This window comes from Sardina pilchardus, chromosome 24, assembly GCF_963854185.1.
Source record: "Sardina pilchardus chromosome 24, fSarPil1.1, whole genome shotgun sequence".
Taxonomy (NCBI): Eukaryota; Metazoa; Chordata; class Actinopteri; order Clupeiformes; family Clupeidae; genus Sardina; species Sardina pilchardus.
The window spans coordinates 22736313-22758747 of NC_085017.1; the positions used below are offsets into that span (position 1 = coordinate 22736313).

The 22435-nt window shown below is 46.8% G+C and overlaps 1 protein-coding gene across 1 annotated transcript in view; it reads left to right on the plus strand.

The window, feature by feature from the left end:
* The first annotated feature begins 463 nt into the window (after positions 1–463).
* The window catches only part of nedd9 (neural precursor cell expressed, developmentally down-regulated 9), a 32196-nt gene continuing 10224 nt past the window's right edge, over positions 464–22435 (plus strand). Inside the window, exons 1-2 of the mRNA XM_062529650.1 lie at positions 464–704; positions 13426–13845. Of these exons, the coding sequence (XP_062385634.1) occupies positions 693–704; positions 13426–13845 (432 nt within the window). The 5' untranslated portion in view covers positions 464–692. The remainder of the gene's footprint in view (positions 705–13425; positions 13846–22435) is intronic.

The window sequence follows — 22435 nt, forward strand, 5'->3', positions numbered from 1 at the left end:
GGCATGCGACTTTGTTATGCCTAATGTGTGTGTATCAATTTCCCCTAAATCAGAAAGGATGCATTGCCACAGGCATGTATTTTTAATGTGGAATTTGAATTTGAAATTGAAAATAAATCCATACAGTTGTGTGGCCTACATAGCATATCTGAGTGTTCATTTAAGAAAGAAATCTACCAACACTTCTATTATTATTTCCTCAAAACTATTTGACACATACAAAGAATCTACATTCTGAAATTATAATTTCAGTGAAATAATAATTAGGTTCTCATTTAGTTGGAACACGTAGCCTCTGGCTGTTTCTTTCACAGTACAAATATCACTCAATAAAAAATTACGTCATAGGCCAGTCCTTTAGTAAACGGGAGGGAATCGTGGCGAATGGACCAATAGGATCCGATTATGTAAATGAACCAGGCAGGTCGTTGTGTAGCGCACTGCTTTGCAGTGCAGACTGAGGACATCGTCCGCAATTTAACTACTCCGGAGATTTGTGGATCCGTTAACTCCGAAGTGAACTGCAACTCTACAGACGTGTTTTGCACATTCGCGGGCTGGGAATGGTGATTTAAATACAAACGTGAATAGACTACGTCCATTCAGATGAGTCCCTTTTAACAAGAGCGGCGGAATTTTTGCACACTACCTTGGGAGTAGAGAAGAGAAGAGAACGGAACGAGGCGCCCAAAATGAAGCACAAAGTAAGTGCCAGTTTGCATGTCGTAAGACTATTTCCCCCAAACTGGTGGTAAATACTCTGTTGCTAGCGGAAGAATAAAACAAATACGACCACTCAGAGGAGTAGGCAAAAGTGTGTGTGTGTGTGTGTGTGTGTGTGTGTAGTCGTGTGTCTTCATCACCCTCATCACAACGAATGTTGCTGGTGCAACTTTGTATCACTGCTTAAAGGGGTTCGTTAGTATCTGCCTATTTGCATTTTCTCACAAACATTTCACTGAATTATCACTGAAGTAGGCTACTGCTTAGTTTAAGGAGCTAGTTGGAATGTGGGGTTAGTAATGGATTAAGTAAGGAATACACTTTTCAAGTGATTAGTTATGATTAAGTAAGGACGTAACTTGTTAAAAATGAACTACGTTCGTGCTGCTGGGACGGCGATGCTGTAACTTTTCTCACCACGTTCAGTAGCCTACAGACAGGGGAGCAGTATTATGTCTGATCCAAATGAACATGCAGTGTCTGGGAATACATTAGGAATACATAGCCTAGTGTCACAATCTGTAATGCATGGTGTAATTGCATCATGCCCTACAGCTTTGAACAAGGCCTTTTGTATGTGGGACTGTTTTTCCAGTAGATGCAACATCAATTTAACTTCCATGTTCTGTCTGTCTAGCAGCTTCTCTTATGTGGGAAAAGCCTATATGTTCATTCATGTTTTTTTTGTTGTCGTCGTTTCTCATTTTAAGTTGTAGTTAGAGACTGGCGGTATGCCTCATTTAACTCAAGTGGCTTTGGATGAGTCAGTGATGCATGCCTTTGCCATGATTCCTTGTGACTGCCACTTTAGCTGTTATTACCAGCCCTGGGATCCATGTTCTCTCCATTGACTTCGCTGAAGTGATTCCATTGTTTGGATTCACTGTACATCATAATGTTCCTCATTAGGCTTTGTTGAGATACAAGAGCAGGCCCCGCCACTGATCTAAAGTGTCTACGCTTAGGTAGGTGGGAGGGAGGAATCCACACACACAGTGGGCTGTTGGCTCTCGTCTTCTTTTTTAACCCCCCCTTCCCTCCCCCTCTCATTATCATCTCAGTGAGCCATTGAGGATCATGGGAATATTTGCTTCCTACTATGGTAGGAGAGGATTTCGGAAGCTATCTCTTGCTCTTCCTGAATGGAATGCTTTTGTGCACTTCACACTCTATCTGTGGAATGTAGAGCACTTGGCAGCGTTCTCTTGAGCCACTCGCCGTTGTCTAGTCCCGTCCAGGTTGTTTGGATTCCTTGTACAGTGCCGCATCGAGTTGCACCGGCTTAAGCTTGTTCCACTCTTCCCAGCAGTGTGTGTGTGTGTGTGTGTGTGTGTGTGTGTGTGTGTCATCAGGCCTTATATGGAGAGGCCAAAGTAATGCAGAGATTTCAAGACTGGAGTAAAGCGTCAGAGGCTCTGTCCCCGTTGCACACATGTGTTGTTGGTATGCTGTGTGTGTGTGCGTGTGTGTGTGTGTGTGCTTCTCAGGACAAGCTTGACCTCAGAGAAGATGTGAATCATGTGGTGGGGTATCATGTCTCTTCTCTGACTATCGCTATTCGCTATTAAGGCATTACTCACTGGTGAGAGAAGTGTGTGTGTGTGTGTGTGTGTGTGTGTGTGTGTGTGTGTGTGTGTGTGTGTGTGAGTGTTGTACTGTGTTTATTGTTGTTCTCGCATGTCTTGGGAAGACAGTGAGGTAGCGGGAGGTTGGAGGTGGGTTTTTTTGGGGTTCAGGGTCAGGGAATGTCTGCTGACATGTCAGAGGTCAAGCTGTTTGCTCAGGTTTCTATCACACACACACACACACATACACACACACACACACACTCTCACACTAGCACACACACACACATTCACTCTCACACTGCACACACTCTCACACATTTACTCTTACACTGGTACGCACACACACACACACACTCACTCACTCACGTACTCTTAGACTTGCCCATGAGTGAGGCTGTTCTTGACTCCTGAGGGTGTGTGTGGCTTATTGGCCTATCAGTTGTTATGTAAGCCTTATGCAAAGAGGGCTGGGGCCATTTGGAATGACAGTTCTATAAACACGAATGTAACTGCTGATTGTGTGTGAAAAGCCTGCGTGACCATATTCTGTTTGTCACACACACACACACACACACACACACACACACACACACACACACACAATCACAGAGACACACACTTTGTCTTCTGTTACATATTTATACAAACCATTAAGGACTTGGATCCAAAAGCTGCTGCGTTGTTTTTTGTTCAGCTGTGGTGAATGATCGACGAGGTGCTTGATGAAACATTGCGTTCTCCTTTGACTGGCCAGAACAACTTTCACGGAGAATCAACGGCGTCACGCTTTTCCAGCCGGATCACCTGGTGTTCCAGCAGGCCGCCTCGCTAAAAAGGTCGCCACCGCCAGCAGGAGGTCTCTCTCTCTGTGACGTCGTCGATGTCGGGATTTTTTCCAACAGGTGCGCAGGTGTGGGCCGACGACCTGTCATTCTGTGGTCTCAGCTGTAATACTTTAAGTCGGCCCTTTCAGGCCTGAGGGTGCCCTCTCTGACAGGACTCTGAGGGGAGGCTGGGCTGTTTTTTGGAGTTTGGGTTGGGGTAGGTAGTTATGAGGTGACGTCGCCCCCACAATGTCTGCCTTGTCCAGCCTCACTGGTCTGGGCTCTCGCGATGCAGAGTTTTCCTTCTGATGCTGTGGGGTTGTGGAGAGCAGGCTATGCCAGATCCCCCTCCTTCAGATTTGTACACACACTCTCAACTCAGTAATGTTCTCACACACACACAGACACACACACACACACACACACACACACACACACACACACACACATACATACACACACACCCAAAAGCTCCTGTTTGTTCTTCATCATTCTCGGGAGGCTTACGTAACTGCGGCAGAAATAGCTGGGTGACCACAATGAGGAATGATTAGGTGAATCAGTGTTCTGTTGGGCTGGCCGAGGCCAAGCAGTATCCCCTCCTTCTCCTCTCTCACTCTGTCTGCCCTCTCTCTCTCTCTCTCCGTCTCCCTCTATCTTTGTCTGTGTGCTGTTCTTCTCTCTTTGTCTTTTTTCTCTCTCTCTCTCTCTCCATCACTCTCTTTTTCTCCGGTCTTTCACAGTCTTTCTTTTTCGTCTCAGGTTCCAGGCTGGGGTTCAGGCCAAGCGAGGCAAAGGGAAAAAGGGAAGCAGAAAGACATTGTTCTGGGGGCCAATACTTGAAGAGCGAGAGAAAGAGGGGAGGCGGGTTGCAGAGAGGGAGGGAGGGAGGGAGGGAAGGAGGGAGGGAGGGAGAAATTTGTGCTGAAAGAGAGAGAGAATGAAAGAACTGGGAAGTGGGAGGTAATGGTGTGCTTAAGTGAAGTTGGGTGATGTGTGTGAGCACATTCCTCTCTCTCTCTCTCTCTCCCCCTCTCTCTCTCTCTCTGTGCGTGTGTGTGTGTTTTTGTGTGTGTGTGTGTGTGTGTGTGTCGTGTGTGTGTTCCCGACAGAGGAAGTTGAGCCATCCATGAAGAAAAAGTGGTTTGCCCACGAAGATGTTGCACCATAAATGACCTTGTTTGTAGCAGAGTGCTGTTGTGGTCGTTTATTATTTTACTTTCCCCCTCTTGGTTCTCCATGAAGGTTTTTGGCAAGCGAATTACCAGTGTTCAGTGGTTGTGTGTGTTCGTGTGTGTTCGTGTGTGTGTGTGTGTGTGTGTGTGTGTGTGTGTGTGTGTGTGTGTGTGTGTGTGTGTGTGTGTGTGTGTGTGTGTGTTTTGGGTGACAGCATTGTTAAGAGAGTAGTTCCCAGTTCTCCATTCTCCTTCAGCTACTATCAGATCTGATCACCAGTAGGTCCTGACTTCTCTTCTGAATGTTCCTACTCTTTCCATCAATCACTCTCTCCGTCTCTCTCCTTTATTTATCTGTCTGCCTGTCTGTCTGTGCTCCCCATACTCTATACTCTCACTCTCAAAATCACAAGCACACACACACACACACACACACACATAGACAGGTGCTCACAGACACAAACATGCATGCACAGGTGGAGGCACACACACACACACACACACACACACACACACACACACAGGTGCATACACACTGTTGCCATGCTGTTGCAGTTACTTCTGCAACTCTGTCAGTGTGTGAGAAGGGTTACAGGATGCTTCCCATCATAAATACTCCTCCGTCTGTCCTTGGACTTTAGCATGAAATCTAGTGTAGCGAAAGAAGAGATACGCCCTCGTGTGACCCTCGTGATTTGCCACACTTTCCCACTGCAGACCAGGGCTTTGCATTTATGCCTGTATCTCATGCCAATCTTCCACTGTAAATGACAACATGGTCATTATTACCCGGACACAAAGACCGTGGCAGGGCCATACTTCCTTTTGCATTAATATCCAGTCAAAGGGGACCTTGAATGGACAAAAGGGTCTCAGCGTGGACCTGAGGAGTGTTTCTGTGTGAAGAATGACCGGGGTCAAGGAGGGGAAGCTGACGGCATTGTCCCCTCCGTGACGCCGACAGGAAGCGGGCCCCCCCCCCCCCCCCCCCCCTCACACTGTATCTGACAACGAGAGGACCGGTCACGGCTCAGAGTCCGACCCCGGACTGGACTGGAAATACCACTGTCACGCCTTCGCGACCGGGGCGGCAAATATTTTCCAGAGCGATTAGAAAGGAGTACACTCACTGACCCTTCGCGCGGGACAGACTGTTGGGGGCGACCCCGAGACCGCTCGCTGGGAAGCCGGCCAGTTGTCAACCAGATCAACTTTGATGGCCGGCGACAAAAGCTTTACATGTCAAAGAGACCCAGTTAGAACTGTCTGCTCTGATGAATCAGAGCCGAAGTGGTGTTCTATTGGCCAAGTATGTTGACACACACACACACACACAAGGAATTTGGCTCCAGTCGTCGGGATCTCTACAGCAGGGCAGGAAATATACTGTATATTTACAATATACAATACAAAAGCAATATAGACAGACACTGCAGAACATACAGACATTATGCATAATATTTACAGACAGGAGACAATAACAAGTAAAGTACATGCCATGTGGGACAAACGATGTCTAACACTGGAGACTAGAGGGCTTTCATTTCTGTAGCCTCAGGCAAGCATTTTCCATTTTTCAGAAAATGGCTGAGAACAATGATAGGACGTAATAGATGAAAGTCTCAATTTCCTATAATCCCACCTCTCTGACGTGCAGTGTTTTCTTTTGTCCCCGTTGCAGATCTCTCAGGATGGTGTGAAATTGGCTTGACGTTTGAAAGGAAAACATCTAGCTTTTCCCCCTTTTTTTTGGTGCTAAGCCCCGAAGGGTGTCCCTGCAGAGATAGCGAATAACGTATCACACACACACACACACACACACACTCACGTCAGACACTAGTGCAGGGGGATTTATGTCCCTAAGGCCTAAAGAGAGACAGACACACAAGCTTCTCCATGGCAACTGCAGTCCTGATCTCTCAGGAGATCCCCCCCCCCCCCCCAAAGCCCCAGGAGCTCTGTGCCATTCATCACCCTTTTAAAAAGAAAGAATGAAAGGCCAGTAGTGAAAAAAACAGCCCCTAAAGTTAGCCATACCATACAGGTAACCTTGGGGGCAAGTCTGTGAGGTAATGTGGAAACATTTCCAATAGACTGTTGTATCGGTATCATCATTCCCAAAGGACTTGTGTTTAGTGTGAACGCAGGAATGTCTCTAAGCTGAAAAAGAAGAAGAAGAAGAAGAAAAACAAGAATAAGCAGAAGAGGAGAAAGGAGAAGGCAGAGAGAGAGAGAGAGAGAGACAGAGAGACTATCCCCTCTGGTGTGCTTCTTGGGCCTGTGTGTTGTTCAGCTTTTATGGTGTCTGAGGCTGGCTGCAGTGATGCTGTGGTTTAGAGATGAGCTGGCCTAGATGGGGCCCCTTACCCCATTGCGTGTTAGGCTACAGCTAAAACGGTGAGGAACTGTGTGTGTGTGTGTGTGTGAGAGAGAGAGAGAGTTTCAGGAATATGCATGTGTGGTGACATGTTACTGAGGTGACATGTTAGCGAATTTTTAACCTTTGTGTATATCTTTATGTGAGTGGGTGTGTGTGTGTGTATGCGTGTTTGTGTGTTATCAAGTGTATTTGTGTGCATGTACTTGCAAGTTTTTGCACACTTGACTGAAACACAGTGCATGCGAGCGAGGGTGCGTGTGGAGAGGGGCACTGCCATGCGGTTCGACAGAAAAGCACGCTTGAGGGTAAGGTGTGAGTTAGCACTGCGTGGCGTCTTCAGACAGGTCTGCTTGAAGTGTGCCAATATAAGCACCCGCACTGGGAACATCGGAACATGAAAGACATCGGTCGTAACAGACACTTAACCACAGTCAATGCTTCATAAATGAACAGTCATAAACAGTGGATGGTTTATGTGCCAGTTGCTTCATGTCTTCAGAAGTTTGCTGTAAAATCCTCCCCCTTTTAAGCTCATCTTGGGTAATTGCATGATGTAGATTTTACTAGTGGCTGGGAAACTGTATTGAGACTGGGAATTGTATAAACTTTGTCCCGTTTGTGTAATTACTTTGTTATGTGTGATAAGAATGTATTTACTATATATCTGTATAATCAACTACTGACACTACAATCAATGGGTTAATATTTGTGTGTGTGTTTAATGTGTGTGAGAGAGTTTCTGCAAGCATACTGATTCACAAGATAAATTGTTTCAACAGTCACGTTGCATAATTTCCTTTACTGTACAGGAATTCTTTCATTCACTATACATCCATGAATGTTTCTCATTTGCTTATATTGCAAAGGCTATAACATAGCACTTACACTGGGGCATATAGCATAGCATATTGCCGCTAACATATCACATTTAATTTTCTAAAAAAAATAGCATAGCCTTGTACACACATGGCAGCACGTCCACTCGAGCATTGACAGAGCAGCATCATCTCAGCTGGTGTTGCTGTTGAGAGTTTGATTCCGTTGTTCTAGAAGTTTCTCTCTTAGCATAGCCCATTTATTGAGATGACATTGCCTCCCTCCCGGCAGTCACTCTTAGGAGCAGCCGATGCTAAGTCATGGGGTCTCTATTAACGTCACGGCCATAATTATGTTCTATATTTACCTGTGTGAAAGGAGGCCAGGCCCGAGTCTCTCTCTCTCTCTCTCTCTCTCTCTCTGTGTGTGTGTTCCAGTCTACCATTTTCCACCATCTATCCTTTCTAGAGCCCACAGGAATTGGCCCCAATTTGCAGCACATTCTATTTTTTGTGCGTGGCATGTGTATTGGTGTGCTTGTGCTCTTGTTGTGTGTGTGTGTGCGCGTGTGTGTGTGTGCTTGTTTGTTCGTTTGTGTGCTTGTGTGTGCGTGTATGTGTGTTTGCCAGAGATACGTATCTGTATTCATGTGCTTCTGTCCTTTTCTGCCATAATGTACTTGTAAGTGTGTGTGTGTGTGTGTGTGTGTGTGTGTGTGTGTGTGTGTGTGTGTGGGTATGTGTGTTTGCCAGATATACGTATTTGTATTCACGTGCTACTGTCCTTTTCTGCCATAATGTACTTGTAAGTGTGTGTGTGTGTGTGTGTGTGTGTATGTGTGTGTGTGTGTGTGTGTGTGTGTGTGTGTGTGTGTGTGTGTGTTTGTGTGTGTGGGTATGTGTGTTTGCCAGAGATACGTATCTGTATTCATGTGCTACTGTCCTTTTCTGCCATGATGTACTTGTATATTGTGTGTGTGTGTGTGTGTGTGTGTGTGTGTTTCTGTGTTTGTTTTGTAATGCGAACGCCTCTCTCTCTATTGCCATCTCAGCAGGGGTTGTCCCACTGTTTTAACAGGCCCCAGGACGAGCTTTGTAAGGTTATCCCAAAACCCGTTTTGACAGCCAGCTCTCCCCTATCGTTCCCCCGCTGGGGATCCACAAACCTGCTGCCTGAAAATGTGTGCCGCATCCCACCGCTTTTGGCTTGACCACTTAGGGGACTTTACACTGACCTATTACGTTAACGTCATCTGGCTGAGTTATAATGCTGATGTTTCTTTAGGAGCTAAACTCAGAGCCAAAGCTAACGAAGGAGAGAGGGCAGCAACCATGAAATGCTGTCTGGTTTAATGTTGTAATCCTTGCACGAGTTGTTACGCTACTTTTGGGTATGCAGGAAGACGTGTTTACGTTGAACGGGACTGTCTAGCCTCCCTGAAAACATTTTCCTTATTTAGAAAGCGATGAGTCATGGAGCTGCTGAGGCTAATTAGGCCGAAGGAGAAGCAGCTGGGCTACCGCGTCAGCTCCAGGTGTGGACGGGAGAAGACTTGGCACTTTGCTCGTTGTTTCTGTGTGTGTGTGTGTGTGTGTGTGTGTGTGTGTGTGTGTGTGTGTGTGTGTGTGTGTGTGTGTGTGTGTGTGTGTGTGTGTGTGTGTGTGTGTGTGTGTGTGTGTGTGTGTGTCTGTGTGTCTGTGTGTCTGTGTGTGTCTGTGTGTTTCTGTGTCTATGTCTGTGTCTGCGTCTGCGTCAGTGTCTGTGTCTCAATCTATTTGTTTGTTGGAGTGTATGTGTGTATGTGTGTATGCGCATGAGTGTGTGTTTCCTGGACTGCTAGTAAGATGGAACCACCCATGGCCTCCTGGCTAGTCCCAGAAGTCATCTGATGGCCTTTCCCTAAAACGCTCAGGCCTGACTGGTCATACAGGAAGCTTGCTCATTCGCCCACAGCTGGAACACATTAAAAGTGTCCTTTTTGTTAAAGTTAAGGGTCAAAGTTTGCCCCTCTAGCTATGGTTGGTGAGGCTTCGGAATGCCTCTTTTGCCACCTCCCCGTAGCCAAGTCGTTAAAAGATAACTTCCCGGAAGCCACTTCCCTTTAACGAGAGAGTGAGAGAGTGATGGAGAGAAAGTGAGAGAGAAACAGAAAGAGATGGAGAGATAGAAAGAGGCACAGAAGGTCTTTTCTGACCACGGGCGAATGATGAACATATGTGTTTACGAGGGCGGCTCAGCACTGGGCTGATTAAGTCACCTTCTTCTGACAAACCGCTGTTTACGTCTTGCGTACACATGCGTGAGGTCATGATTAGTCACACCTGTCCCTGTAACCAATCCGGAGTAAACAGCCACACGCAACAACAGCCTTTTATCGCACGGCAACCCTTATTTCAACAGGGCTTTCCTCTCATTGTCTCTGATTGCAAGACAAACCAGGGATTAACGTTTGTTTAACGTTAACGTTTTTTGTTTTGGTGGTTGGTATCGATTGTGTTGCCCTAACAGTCTGTCTCATAGACAATCTTCTTGCAGATGTTTGCTTTTCATCTTTAGGAAGTCCGTTTTTAAAATGAGTGCCCCGGTTTAGATTTGGTTTTATTGTTATTGCACTGTAGAGTTCTGTGTGCCGGATCGGATCCCGATCTGGCCCTGATGTGGTCCTGATCTGGCATTGATGTTAGCAGAGGTTTTTAGCTGTGTTATTCATATCTCAGATCATATAGCCCACTGAAGTTGTCTTCTACAGTATACTTTTATATTAAAAAAGCAGAAGTTGAGTGGTTTGTCTCTAAAACTGTATAGTTCAGTATCAGCTAATTTAGCATGTCATGACAGGAAGTTTGCATTTTCCTGTGTGTGTGTGTGTGTGTGTGTGTGTGTGTGTGTGTGTGTGTGTGTGTGTGCGCGCACGTGTGTGTGTGTGTGTGTGTGTGCGTGTTTGGAAGGGCTTGTGTGTGCAGTCTTGGACACTTCAGGCAACACACAGACAGTGGGGTGTGAAGGTGCTATGCTAAATGGAGCTAGTTTTTTTATTTCATGGTTATTTATTTTCTTCTTCCTCTTCCCGTCTTCCATGTGTCGCCGTGTCACACTTGTGCCGTGTGGGCCTCTGCACTGCCACATCAAACTCGGCCGTTTGCTTACAGTTTCCTTTCGCTTTACACACAACGTGTCACTCCTCACGCTGAAAGGCTGTGAGCGCTGTGAGTGTGTTTAGATCAGGCAGATAGGTCAGCCTCTCCTTATCATGACCATGAACTATCAGACTAAATTTAAAAATGTGTTCCAGACTCACAAGTCGCTACCTACAAAAACGTGACTTAAAACAATTAACATGACATACCAGTGTGGCTTTAAAAACACGCTTTCACTGTAATGATAATGCTAAGCAGCAGAAGAGGAAGAAATATGGTCATGATGGAAAAAAAGTCCCAAAATTTCAAGGAAAAAAAAATGAAATAAAAAAAATGGGAAAAAATTGAGACTGAGGAAGGTCATTCCAGTGTTTTTGCGAGCCATGGCACTGAAGAACCTGCCTTATGAGGTGTCAAGTCTGTAAAAGCCTTCCCATCAGCACATAAAGAGCCCATCACAGAGCTTCTTTCAGTAGACCTTTTGGGTCAGCTTTGTGTGGGATGAGACTGACTGACACCATTCATTCCCTCCAGTTGGCTGGACGGTCGGTCGTGACCCCAGGGGTCAGGTTTGGACTTCCTGTTGCTTGCTTTAGCCCTCTGTTTGCCATTGTATTGGATGGGATTGGATTGAGGAGGTGTCTGTGTGTCTGTGTGTGTTCAGGGGTCGGCTTGTATAGTGTGTGTGTGTGTGAGTGTGAGTGTGTGTGTGAGTGTGAGTGTGAGTGTGTGTGTGTGTGTGTGTGTGTGTGTGTGTGTGTGTGTGTGTGTGTGTGTGTGTGTGTGTGTGTGTGTGTGTGTTCAGGGGTTGGCTGTTATAGGGTGTGTGTGTGCTTCTGTGTGTGTGTGTGTGTGTGTGTGTGTGTGTGTGTGTGTGTGTGTGTGTGCGTGCTTCTGTGTCTGTGTGTGTGTGTGTGTGCGTTCAAGGGTCGGCTGTTATAGGGTGTGTGTGTCCAGGGATGGTCTGTTATATGTTATGTGTGTATGAGTGTGTGTATGTGTGTGTGTGTCCATGGCAATAGGAACTTAGACAAAGGCGGCCCCGCCAGACACCCAGGGAGAGATAATGAGGTGCCCTAGGCAGCCCTGTTCACGTGGGAACCATTTCTAATCGGCCAGGGACTCCCAGTGACCAAGCAGAGAGTGGCGCGAAAAGAGCTGATTCCCACCACAAAAAAACACCCTGGTTCAGTTGAAGAGGGAGGAGGGAGAGGGAGAGAGAGAAAGAGAGAGAGTAAAGAAGTAGGGAGTGAGCAGAGAAAGAGAGAGACAGAGTAAAGAAGTAGGGAGTGAGCAGAGAAAGAGAGAGAGAGAGAGAGTAAAGAAGTAGGGAGTTAGCAGAGAAAGAGAGAGAACAGGAAGAGAAGAGAGGAGAGTGAATACAGGGTAAAGGGGGAAAAAACAGAGAGGGAGGGAGGGAGGGAGTAAAGAGTCAGGGAGAGATGGAGAGAAAGAGAGATGGAGAGAAAGAGAGATGGAGAGTGGAGGAAAACATGAGGGGAAAAAACACTGCCATTTCCCACATGAAAGGTTTGCGAAAGGTTCCCCTGGAGAGTAGAGATTAGGAGATTTGATGCGCTTTTATGCTGATTTATATAGTGGCCCGAACTGTACACCAGGCTGAATCTAAAGCATCTCTAATGTGGCCTGTGCGAAAAGCCAGAGGATTTGCTGTGTGGATGTGATGGAGATGGTGTTTACTGTGGCAAAGAGGATCAGAGCGAGATGTGAGGAGGACTGAGGATGGGCCTGCACTAAAATAATGTCCATGACCTCTAATAGTCCTTGGGATATTATCATTACAGATAATTAAGCGTATAAATAAATTAAGTTCTTTGTTAAAACTGATGGGAGTCTTTTTAAGTGATGTTTTAGTTAGTTCTTTAAGGTATGAAAAGTTATCAAGCTAGCTGAAGCAGGTTGTGTTCTCATGGTGCTAAACACCAGATCAGACGGGTGGTCAAGTGGGCTGTGCTGTTATGCTCTTTGCACTCACTTTAGGGAAATATCATATTGTGTAAGTTGGTCATTTTATCTTCAGTGGGATTCGTATGATCAGTCTTCAAGTCAGACATTACTGTAACTCATAAATGAGTAACTCATAAATGAGTTAATGAATTCTGTGGAAACGACAATAAACGGTTCATCCTTTGTTAACTTTTTTGTTCTTTGATAAACCTCAGCTCAGCTTCCTCTTTCCCATCCTGCATATCCATGTGTGTTGTGATGGCTGCTGATTTCAAGCACTGATAAAAGTCTTTTTTCCTCTGAGAGTTGCATAAATAAGCATGACTGCTGTTTGACGAAATGCAAATATGTCATTTCCATAACGGCCTGTTTTCTCTCTGTTTTCACTATGAATTCCTAGTTTCTGTAACCTTTGATGGAGCCCCATTCCTGTTGATATTGGTTGTAAAAGTCATGATGACTAGAGTTGCACCGGTATGCTGTATGTTAACCGTCTGTGTAGAGTACTTGTCTTGCTCTCTTTATTGTAATGTGTGCCTGCCAGTAAGTTAGAAGTTACTGCATGGGTAGACAACCTAGATTTTGCTGGGCAATGAGATGTTGTTTTGTTTTATTTTTCTTTTTAAACAGGACAGATTCAAATAATTAGCAAATATACATGCTATTGTATCAGATTTTATAGCAGATTGTCATACCACAGAATGCTTCACTGTCGGCATACAGCCACAATCTTAGCCACGACTATGAATGAAAGCCTACATGTGGTATCTGTGTCCAGATGTTGGGAGACAATATGTCCAGTAGGCTGACTGCATGTGTCCTGCTTCTCTCCAGAATCTGATGGCGAAAGCGTTGTACGACAACATGCCCGAGTCCCCGGAAGAGCTGGCCTTCCGGAAGGGCGACATCCTGACGGTGATCGAGCAGAACACGGGCGGCCTGGAGGGCTGGTGGCTCTGCTCGCTGCACGGGCGCCAGGGCATCGCCCCCGGCAACCGCCTCAAGCTCCTCATCGGGCCCATGTTCGAGGGCCAGAGTCCGTCGCCACTGGCGCAGTCTCCGGCGGGCAGCCCCGCGGTGGCAGCTGCCGGGTTCGGGCCGAAGCCTCTGCTGCCGTCCTCCCACGGGCTGTACCAGGTGCCCGCGGCCCACCAGGGGGCCCACCTGCAGGGCATCTACCAGGTGCCGCCTGCACAGGATGTGTACCAGGTGCCCCAGAGGAGTGCCTTGGCTGTGGATGGAGCGCCGGCTAAGGTAAGACTTCCCGTCCACTAGCACACGCACGCACGCGCGCACGCACACACACACACACACACACACACACACACACACACAGAAAGAGAGAGAGACAGCCACAGATGCATACACACAACACACACACACACACACACACACACGCACACACACACGCACACACACACACACACACACACACACACACACACACACACACACACACACACACACACACACACACACACACACACACACACACACACAGAGAGAGAGAGAGAGAGGCAGCCACAGATGCATACACACAACACACACACACATACACACATAGAAACACACACATACACACACAGACACACACACAGACACACAAACACACACACACAAACACACACACACACACACAAGCACCACGTGCAGACTCTCATCCGCACAGATGGAGAGGGGATTAGAGAGGAGATTTGATTTGGCTGCAAACAGGGTTAGGTGCTTCATAGGAGACGCAACTCAATTACCGGCAGTGGCCGTCCCCGCCAGCGCACGGAAAAACCGGGCCAGCTCGTCACTGCCGCCACTGCCGAACGCTCCCAAATGCTTTTTTATTCCTGTTTTTTTTTTTTGAAAATAGGGATGTAGGTTGCGTAAGTGTGGTCTATGTCTGTCCTCGCTCAGGGCGCGATGGGTTCGACAAGATAAATGTGCCCAGGGCGTGCCCGCCTGCCTGCCTGCCTGACCAACCCAACCTGGTCCCAGCCCAGTCCGATTTGGAGCTCTGCCTCTGGCACCGGTCACCACAGGGCACTGCGTGTGCCCCAGTGGACAGGACAGGAACCTTTTTTTGGTGTGTGTGTGTGTGTGTGTGTGTGTGTGTCTCCGCCCGGAGGAAGCCGCACGGAGGAACGAGGCTCATGGAAAAAAACAAGCCAAAGCCCTGTTGCGCTCGTGGCTGTGGTGTTCCAGCCCGCCGTGCCTTGCCCGTCAGATGCCCGCATTTAGATCACCGACTAGATGACCTCCTCTTCTCTCGCTGCCCCGTCAGCAGCAATGGCAGCAGCGGCAGCAACAGAACGAGAGGGAAACAAATAAATAAATAAAACGGAAAAATAAATAAATAAATAAATAAAAACTCCAAGCCCTGCCTGCACCACAGAGGAGCCTGTTACGTACCCAACACTGCACTCTCTCAGTGCAGGGTCTGGCTGCTTGATTTAGATGCTGCTGTCTGGCCGAACAGAAAGCCACAGTGCCTGAGGTAGTTATAGGGAGAGACTTGCCTTTGTGTGTGTGTGTGTGTGTGTGTGTGTGCTGTTTGGAGAAGGCAGGCTGCCGCAGTGCCGAAGGTAGTTAAACGGAGACAGTGGCCTTTGTGTCTGTGCTGCAGGCAGACCACAGGTCGCCACCGGTGGCTCTGCAGACTGCAAACATCCTCACGGCAAAGACAAATCGCTAACGTATCGTCGAGATAATCAGCCGCTCGCTCGCTGAACTTCGGCACCGCGGGGCAGAGAGCACAAATCGGTTCCCCCTCCCTGGTGAGACGGAACAGGTGAACTCATATCAGCGTTCTAGGCTGACAGAGAACGGTCCCCTGGAAACCTGGTCCAAATAGACACAGAACAGGGCCGCGTGTCCCAAAATCATAGTTGCTAACTGAGTTAGCTGCTTTGTTGGTTGCAATGCAATTTTCCATTGTCAACCAACTAACAGGTTAGCAACTATGGTTTTGGGGAAATGCACATCAGGCCGATAGATGAGAGTGTGTGCGTGCGTATCTGTTTGAACAAACAACGGCTGATTTCTTTCACAACCAGCTAAATGCATCTATTTTCAAAGCCTTTTAGTGGTGCATTTAAAAAGCAAAGGACAAAATAATTATGGCTTCTGTCTGTGTGTACCATATGCGTTTTCCATTCTCTTTGATGTTTCTGTAGTCAGTGAGGCCATAGTGACACAGCCCCTTACACACACACACTCTCAGAGCGAAATGAACTGAGGTGTGTGTTTGTCCTGCAAACAGACGGAAGGCACCAGTGAGAGAGGTGACTAGACACAGGCTCACTCGCTCTCCCACTCACCGCAGAAGGAATTTTCTAGATGAGGGAAGATTGAAGAGTGTTTAAACACTTGATCACAGAAAAAGAGTGTGGCTGGGCCCATACTGCAGATAGATATTTGAAGAACACTATGAACTGGTGGAATCCATCTGTGGGGAAAGTTACCGCCCTTGAACTTACTCAGTTTAATTATTCTTCTAAGGGTTTTTTCCCCTTTCTGAGGGTGTAAGGCTAATTTTCCTTCCCAAGTTAAAGACGAACTGGTTCCCATTCATAAACAAAGTCACTCGGCCGAATCTGCAGCTTGGGACTTTCATAGGGCTCTAGCAAGTATTTTATCTTTTAAAAAGAGCTTAATTAAATAAGTGATGTGTGTGGTTTCATCTGGGTCTAGGGCTTGTCATGCTGCCCCTGAGAACATTCTCCTAAAGTTTCAGAGGGCCCCCAGAGCAATGGTTAAGCTCCTGAATTGCTACCATTTGAGAGCAGAGGGAGAGAAAGAGAGAGAGAGAGAGAGAGAGAAAGAGAGAGAGAGAGAGAAATAAATGAAGAGAAAAAAAAGCAACCAACAAGCCTTAGCTGTTTTTTCCACTGAGATTAGGGGTTGTGTTTGCCAGCTCTGGCCTGAGTGAGGTAGAAGGGCGGAGTCGATGTACACAAGGCATCCAGCTCTCCTCCGGCTCGACTCACAGAGCTCCCACACGGCAGGATAATCCAGGCCAGCACGCGTCGGAGCGAGGGCTTCATCACAGGGCGTCGTCTGTTCTAGAGTCAGTTGCTATTTACCGTAATTTCCCGACTATTAGCCGCGGCTTATACATTGGTTATTATACAGGTTATTACAGGGGGCAGTTAATATGGTGTTAATGTGTTCTTTTTCTTTTTTTTAACTTGCATAAAACACTGTCCTGCTGCTTATGCACAAAATGCGGCTTATATGCGGGAAATTACTGTAGGCGTGGAACAAGCAGAACCTGGGTGATGGGTTATACGTGTTCATAGGGGGCACAGATACTGGTGAAACAAGCTCTGCAAACTGCTGCAAGCAACGCTGTTATAGACCACCACAGACCGCCACAGCAGTCTATCAGTCTACCATCTATCAGTGTGTGGAGTAGGCTTGATGCATGCTAAATATTTTGCATGGTGTATGCTTGAAGCTGATGCTGACGCAAGTTTCCTGCAAGGAGAGTTCCTCAGAACTTATTTTGATTATCACTATCAAAATGACAACACAAAGTAGGTTAAATGTTACAAAATTCATACTACTTACTTCCATATTTGGTGACTGCCGTCTAAATTTCATTCCTTTCTAATGGGCCAAACACATAAAAGAATCACTGGAAGCCTTCTGTGATCCCAAAATCTTCCTTTCTCACCACACCACACCACAGCAAGAACATTGTTAGCTGGAATGCTAGCCTCTCTCTCTCTCTGTTTCTCTCTCTCTCCCTCTCTCTCTCTGTCTCTCTCTCACTCTTTCTTTCTCTTTCTCTTTCCCTTTCTGAAGTTTTCCAGCCAGGCCTGCAGAATGTGGATGTGGCTGCCATGGCAGACCTTTTGTGTGTTTGCCCAGGTTATTGTGTGCATGTGTCTGGAGGCACGCTATGGCTAGGCCAGGCCTCATAAATCTCCTGACAGGGGTAGGGGTAGGGACAGAACCATTAGCCTGTTGTTGTGACCGCTGCAGATCGCCAGGGTTGGCACATAAAGGGGCACTGTGAGGCTTGGCCGAGGCCCTTGGCGACTTGGCGCTAACGCTAGCCACCCGTTAGTCGGCGCGACCAACCCCCGGGCTCACTGTTACAACTTCTGTCCCCGTCCGACCTCAGGGGTACAGTGAGCTAAAAACGCCGGCTAGCCCCCACAGGCGCCCTATTCATGGCTGCTGCAAGAGCCAGGCAGGGACGGGGGCCCCCTGCTTTCGAGAGCCGTCTGCCCCACAAAGAGGACCTCTGACTGGGGCAGCAGAGGTCGCCTCTCTGGCTATTAGTACCACAGTGGTGTGGAACCAACCGCTTATCATTAAAACCTATGTGGCACTTCCAGGCTCTAGCGTATAGGGCCAGGAACAGACTATGGTCCTTTGAGTTCATAATAAGCAGGGCACTGTTTCTCTAATTTCAATCCCGAAAAAGCCATTTATGATCTCTGTAATAAGACCTCATTCATTTGTGCTCACAGTGCGTATATTTTAGTCCGCTTCATTTCCAAGATTAATGTGTGCTCCTGAAGAAAAAAAGGAGCTATTTAGAATGCAGACTGGAGTTTTTATTTATTTTCGTCTGAAACAGTAGATGGAGTGTGTTAGCGCGCTCATTTAAATGAGAAAGTTTGACGTTTTTTTCCCCCTGATTTCCTCTAATGAGTCAGGTACTGAGTCAGAATGGCGCAGCCTTGCCTCCACGAGTATGCCAGTGAAGGCGCCAACAAAGCTTTCTTATCAGCGCCCTCCAGGTTTGCGTTGGCTTCCTCACGTAGTGTTGAGGAGGGAAAGTCCAACTCCTCGTTTAGCCACTTCCGTCTCCCAAGATATCGCGCTGAAGTAACACAAACACAGAGCATGTACATTGTACACGTACACACACTCACACACATTATGCACACAACAACGTGAAAACAAAGACAGAAAAGACACACATACTGTATGCACACATATTATCTGGAGCCTTCCGTACAGTTTTGTCACCGTCGCGTTGAAGGCGACTATTGAATCTCGCTCGCTGACATTGTCCTTGACACTGATAAGATTAGGCCCGCACTGATTCATTAGGGGCGAATGGCCATCACTGCCACCGCCGAGACAAATCGGTGCCCAGACTCAGACCTAGGCTGCCCCTATGCCATGGCACCAGGGCAGATAAGTGAATTATGCCTTCCTGCACCCCCCGCCCCCCCCATCCGCCCGCCCTCCGCCCCGGACGGCTGTCGGCACCGTGCTTGGCTCCGGGTGATGGATCAGGTCTGCCGTCGACGGGTACTGACCCGAGGACAAGGTCATAAATCCATTATCTGGACAAGGGAGGTCTTTAGCTGATGTGTTGTTAACGCCGCTACCTTTTGCAGAGGCCTCAGCAGCGCCAGGGGTCTCCCTGCACAGGGTATTAAATACTCACGCTGCACACTGCCACCTTTATTGCTGTTACTACAGTCATTTCCCTACTATTAGCCGCGGCTTATACATTGATTTTGCTCAATTTCTTCCACTGTATGAGGTTAATACAGGGGGGCAGTTAATATGGTGTTAATAATATGGTTTTGTTTCTTCTAACTTGCATTAAACACTGTCCTGCGGCTTGTACACAATGTGGCTTATATGCGGGAAATTTCTGTATACTTGTCTTAAAGAGGACACTTTTTTATGACAAGGTTAACATAACAGGGAAGGTATATATTTACCAGCATTCATATGTATTGAATCCTTGTCCCTTTCTGGCTTGCATGTCACTTGTGGTGGCAGTTCTCTCTTTTTGGATAACCTCTCTAGCTTGTATACATTTTGTTTATTTGTTTTTAATTGCGTTTGTATATTTTTGTTTAACTGTTATGTAACTGCAAATCTTTTGACATTAAGATCTCTTCGTCAAGGTAATCGTTATCATTTCTCTCTGAATGCCCTCTCACATGCATATGTACTGTATAGCCTATTTTGTCAGCCAGCAACAGGCTCAGAGTAGAATGTGTGTCGTGGAATAGCATTATAACAGTATAACGCATGACTAGCGCATGCCTTGTGGCTAATCATTAACACTTCTTCATGGGTGCCATTGACCTCTGCCCTTTCTGAGCCACAAATTAAGCCATATCTCTTCATGCATGGGTGGTTTTATAGCGGTGTTTGGGGATTTCGGGAATCCCTTCCTGATTTGCTGCTTATTAGTAGACCACACTAAAGAGCCTCATCACGTTAAATCCTCGCTAGTGAAAAGGGAAATTTTAATGACCGATAATAAAGAATGAGAAAGACTTCAGAGGATGAATTCCAACACAGAGGGGTAGACCAGAGTGACTTAGAGTTGGGGGATGAGAACAGTGAACTGTTATTAACAATTAATTAATGAGCAGCTTTAGTCCTGTTAAAACGTAGTAATTAACAGATTAGCACCGTTGCACTAATGAAAACTCAGGGGTGGTTTTCTAATGTTTCTCAGTGTGTGTGTGTGTGTGTGTGTGTGTGTGTGTGTGTGTGTGTGCGACTTCATCTTAAATATAAGAGCATCTGCATGTCTTAAATCAAGAAGCCCATTTTTCTCTCCTCTCTCTCTCTCTCTCTCTCCATTTCTCCTTCCTGTTCTTTTCAGGAACCACCAATTTACTGAAAACCCAACCCCGTTCATTTCCTTACTCCGCGGCGCGTGGAACCCGGTTACGCACTCATACGGAAAGCGGCCGCGTTGACAGGTGGCGTGTTGACTGAAATCTGCAAATGGTTGTGGTGGGGTTCAGCTAGTGAGTGAGAAATGGGTCAACTGTCATCAACAGACCCACAGACAAGGAAAAGGACAGGTGTGAAATGGGAAGGGTGTGTGTGGGGCGGGGGGGGGGGGGGGTTACAGGTCAGTAAAGGCAGACAAATCCGGTCGGTAAGACAGGAGAGTCACCTGTGAGGGTGAATGATTGACTAGCCCAACCCCCCACAAAGCTTCTAGCAGGCGGCTATCTCTTTTAAGTCTACGTGGGTGGCAGATATCTTTAAGGAAATGATAACGGCGACAATGGGAAACTGTGTGGGGGGTTTGGGTGAAGGTTGTTAATAAATTGTAAAAAAAAAAAAAAAGGTGTGAATAAGGTTTGTTAGCATTCAACACTTACCACATGCACTCTGCCCACAAACCCACACACTTGAGTCATGACCTGATTACAGTACTAGCTATCTCAAGAGAGGCTGCTGTTCCGGCCTGTTGTCTGGCCACGTGTTTTGTTCCACTCATAGTAACACTTTGCTGCACAAAGCATGAATCTAGAGCAGGTCATATCGTCTATACATCCCGACTCCAAATACTTCTGAGAGGCAATAGCTCTTGTTAGCTAGATCAGGTGTGGTCTGCTAATCATAGCAGATGTACTGTACATTGTGTTGATGGTGCACTGATTGTCAAAAGGTATTTGTTTTCTTCATGTCCAAAAGTGTTTGTGTGCTGTATGTTATTGCTGAATCGGGCAAACAGGCAGGAAGCAACCAACGTTCTGGTGAGACACATATCCTGGTGATGTGTGCCACCCGCTTCCTCTTGGTTGATGTTGATCTCACATAGTCCTTTATTTATGTGGTGTGCTTTAAAGGTGACTGAGGGAAGCATGACAGGATTACTGACACACAACAACAAACCTGACTTTTCCACAACCTTAAGGGTCAGTTACATAGTCACCGAATGTCACATGGAAAATTACACTGAAGAGATGTCAAAGAGCAAAAGCCTGAGTGGCTTTCTCTCTCTCTTTCTTTCTCTCTCTTTCTTAGCCTTCTTCTCTCTCCCTCTCTCTCTCTCTCTCAGAGAAAGCAATCTGTCTTTGAGAAGGGCTATGGTTATTTGTAATGTGTTTTGTAGTCAGAGCTTAGTAGAGTTGGAGACTGAGTGTGTGTGTGTGTGTGTGTGTATGTGTGTGTGTGTGTGTGTGTGTGTGTGTGTGTGTGTGTGTGTTTGTCGGGATTCGATTTCCCACCCTGCTGCCCATCCCTGGTGAGTCTTGTTGTCCAAGTGTGACGGAATCCTGTGTGACAGAGATGAGGGGCCTTCTGAGCAGTGGTAGTGTTTATTCAGAGGTAGTGTCACCACACACACACACACACACACACACACACACACACACACACACACACACACACACACACACACACACACACACACACACTAATTCTAACACAAACCAACACTGACACAGACTCACACACCCACACACTCTTTCTACACACACACACCCACACTAACACACACACACTCACATACATACACAAACACACACACACACACACATGCGCGCGCGCACGCACACACACACACACACGCAGACTCACACACCCACTTACTCTTTCTACACACACACACACACACACACATACACACACACACACACACACACACACACACACACACACACACACACACACACACACACACACACAGACACACACACACACACACAAACATTTTTTAAAAGCTTAGTCTCCCACTGCCAGGTCAATATTTACAGTGTGATGATGCCGAGCGTCAAGTGGCACAGAGCTGTGAAGAGAGGGTAAATAAAGGGCTTAGATGGGACTGACGGCACAGTGTGTGTGTGTGTGTGTGTGTGTGTATGTGTGTGTGTGTATCTATCTGGTTGTCTGGTTGTGTGTACTGTATATTTGTGTGTTTTCTTAAGCCTCTGTTGCCCCTTCAGAAACAGACAGCTGACACATGCTGTGTGTGTGTTACTCCCAGGCTGTGCTTGTTGTGTGTCTCTGGCACAACTGCCGTCCTCTACACAGCGCTAGTACACACACACACACACACACACACACACACACACACACACACAGGCATATACACATACACAGTCTCACATAGACTTATACA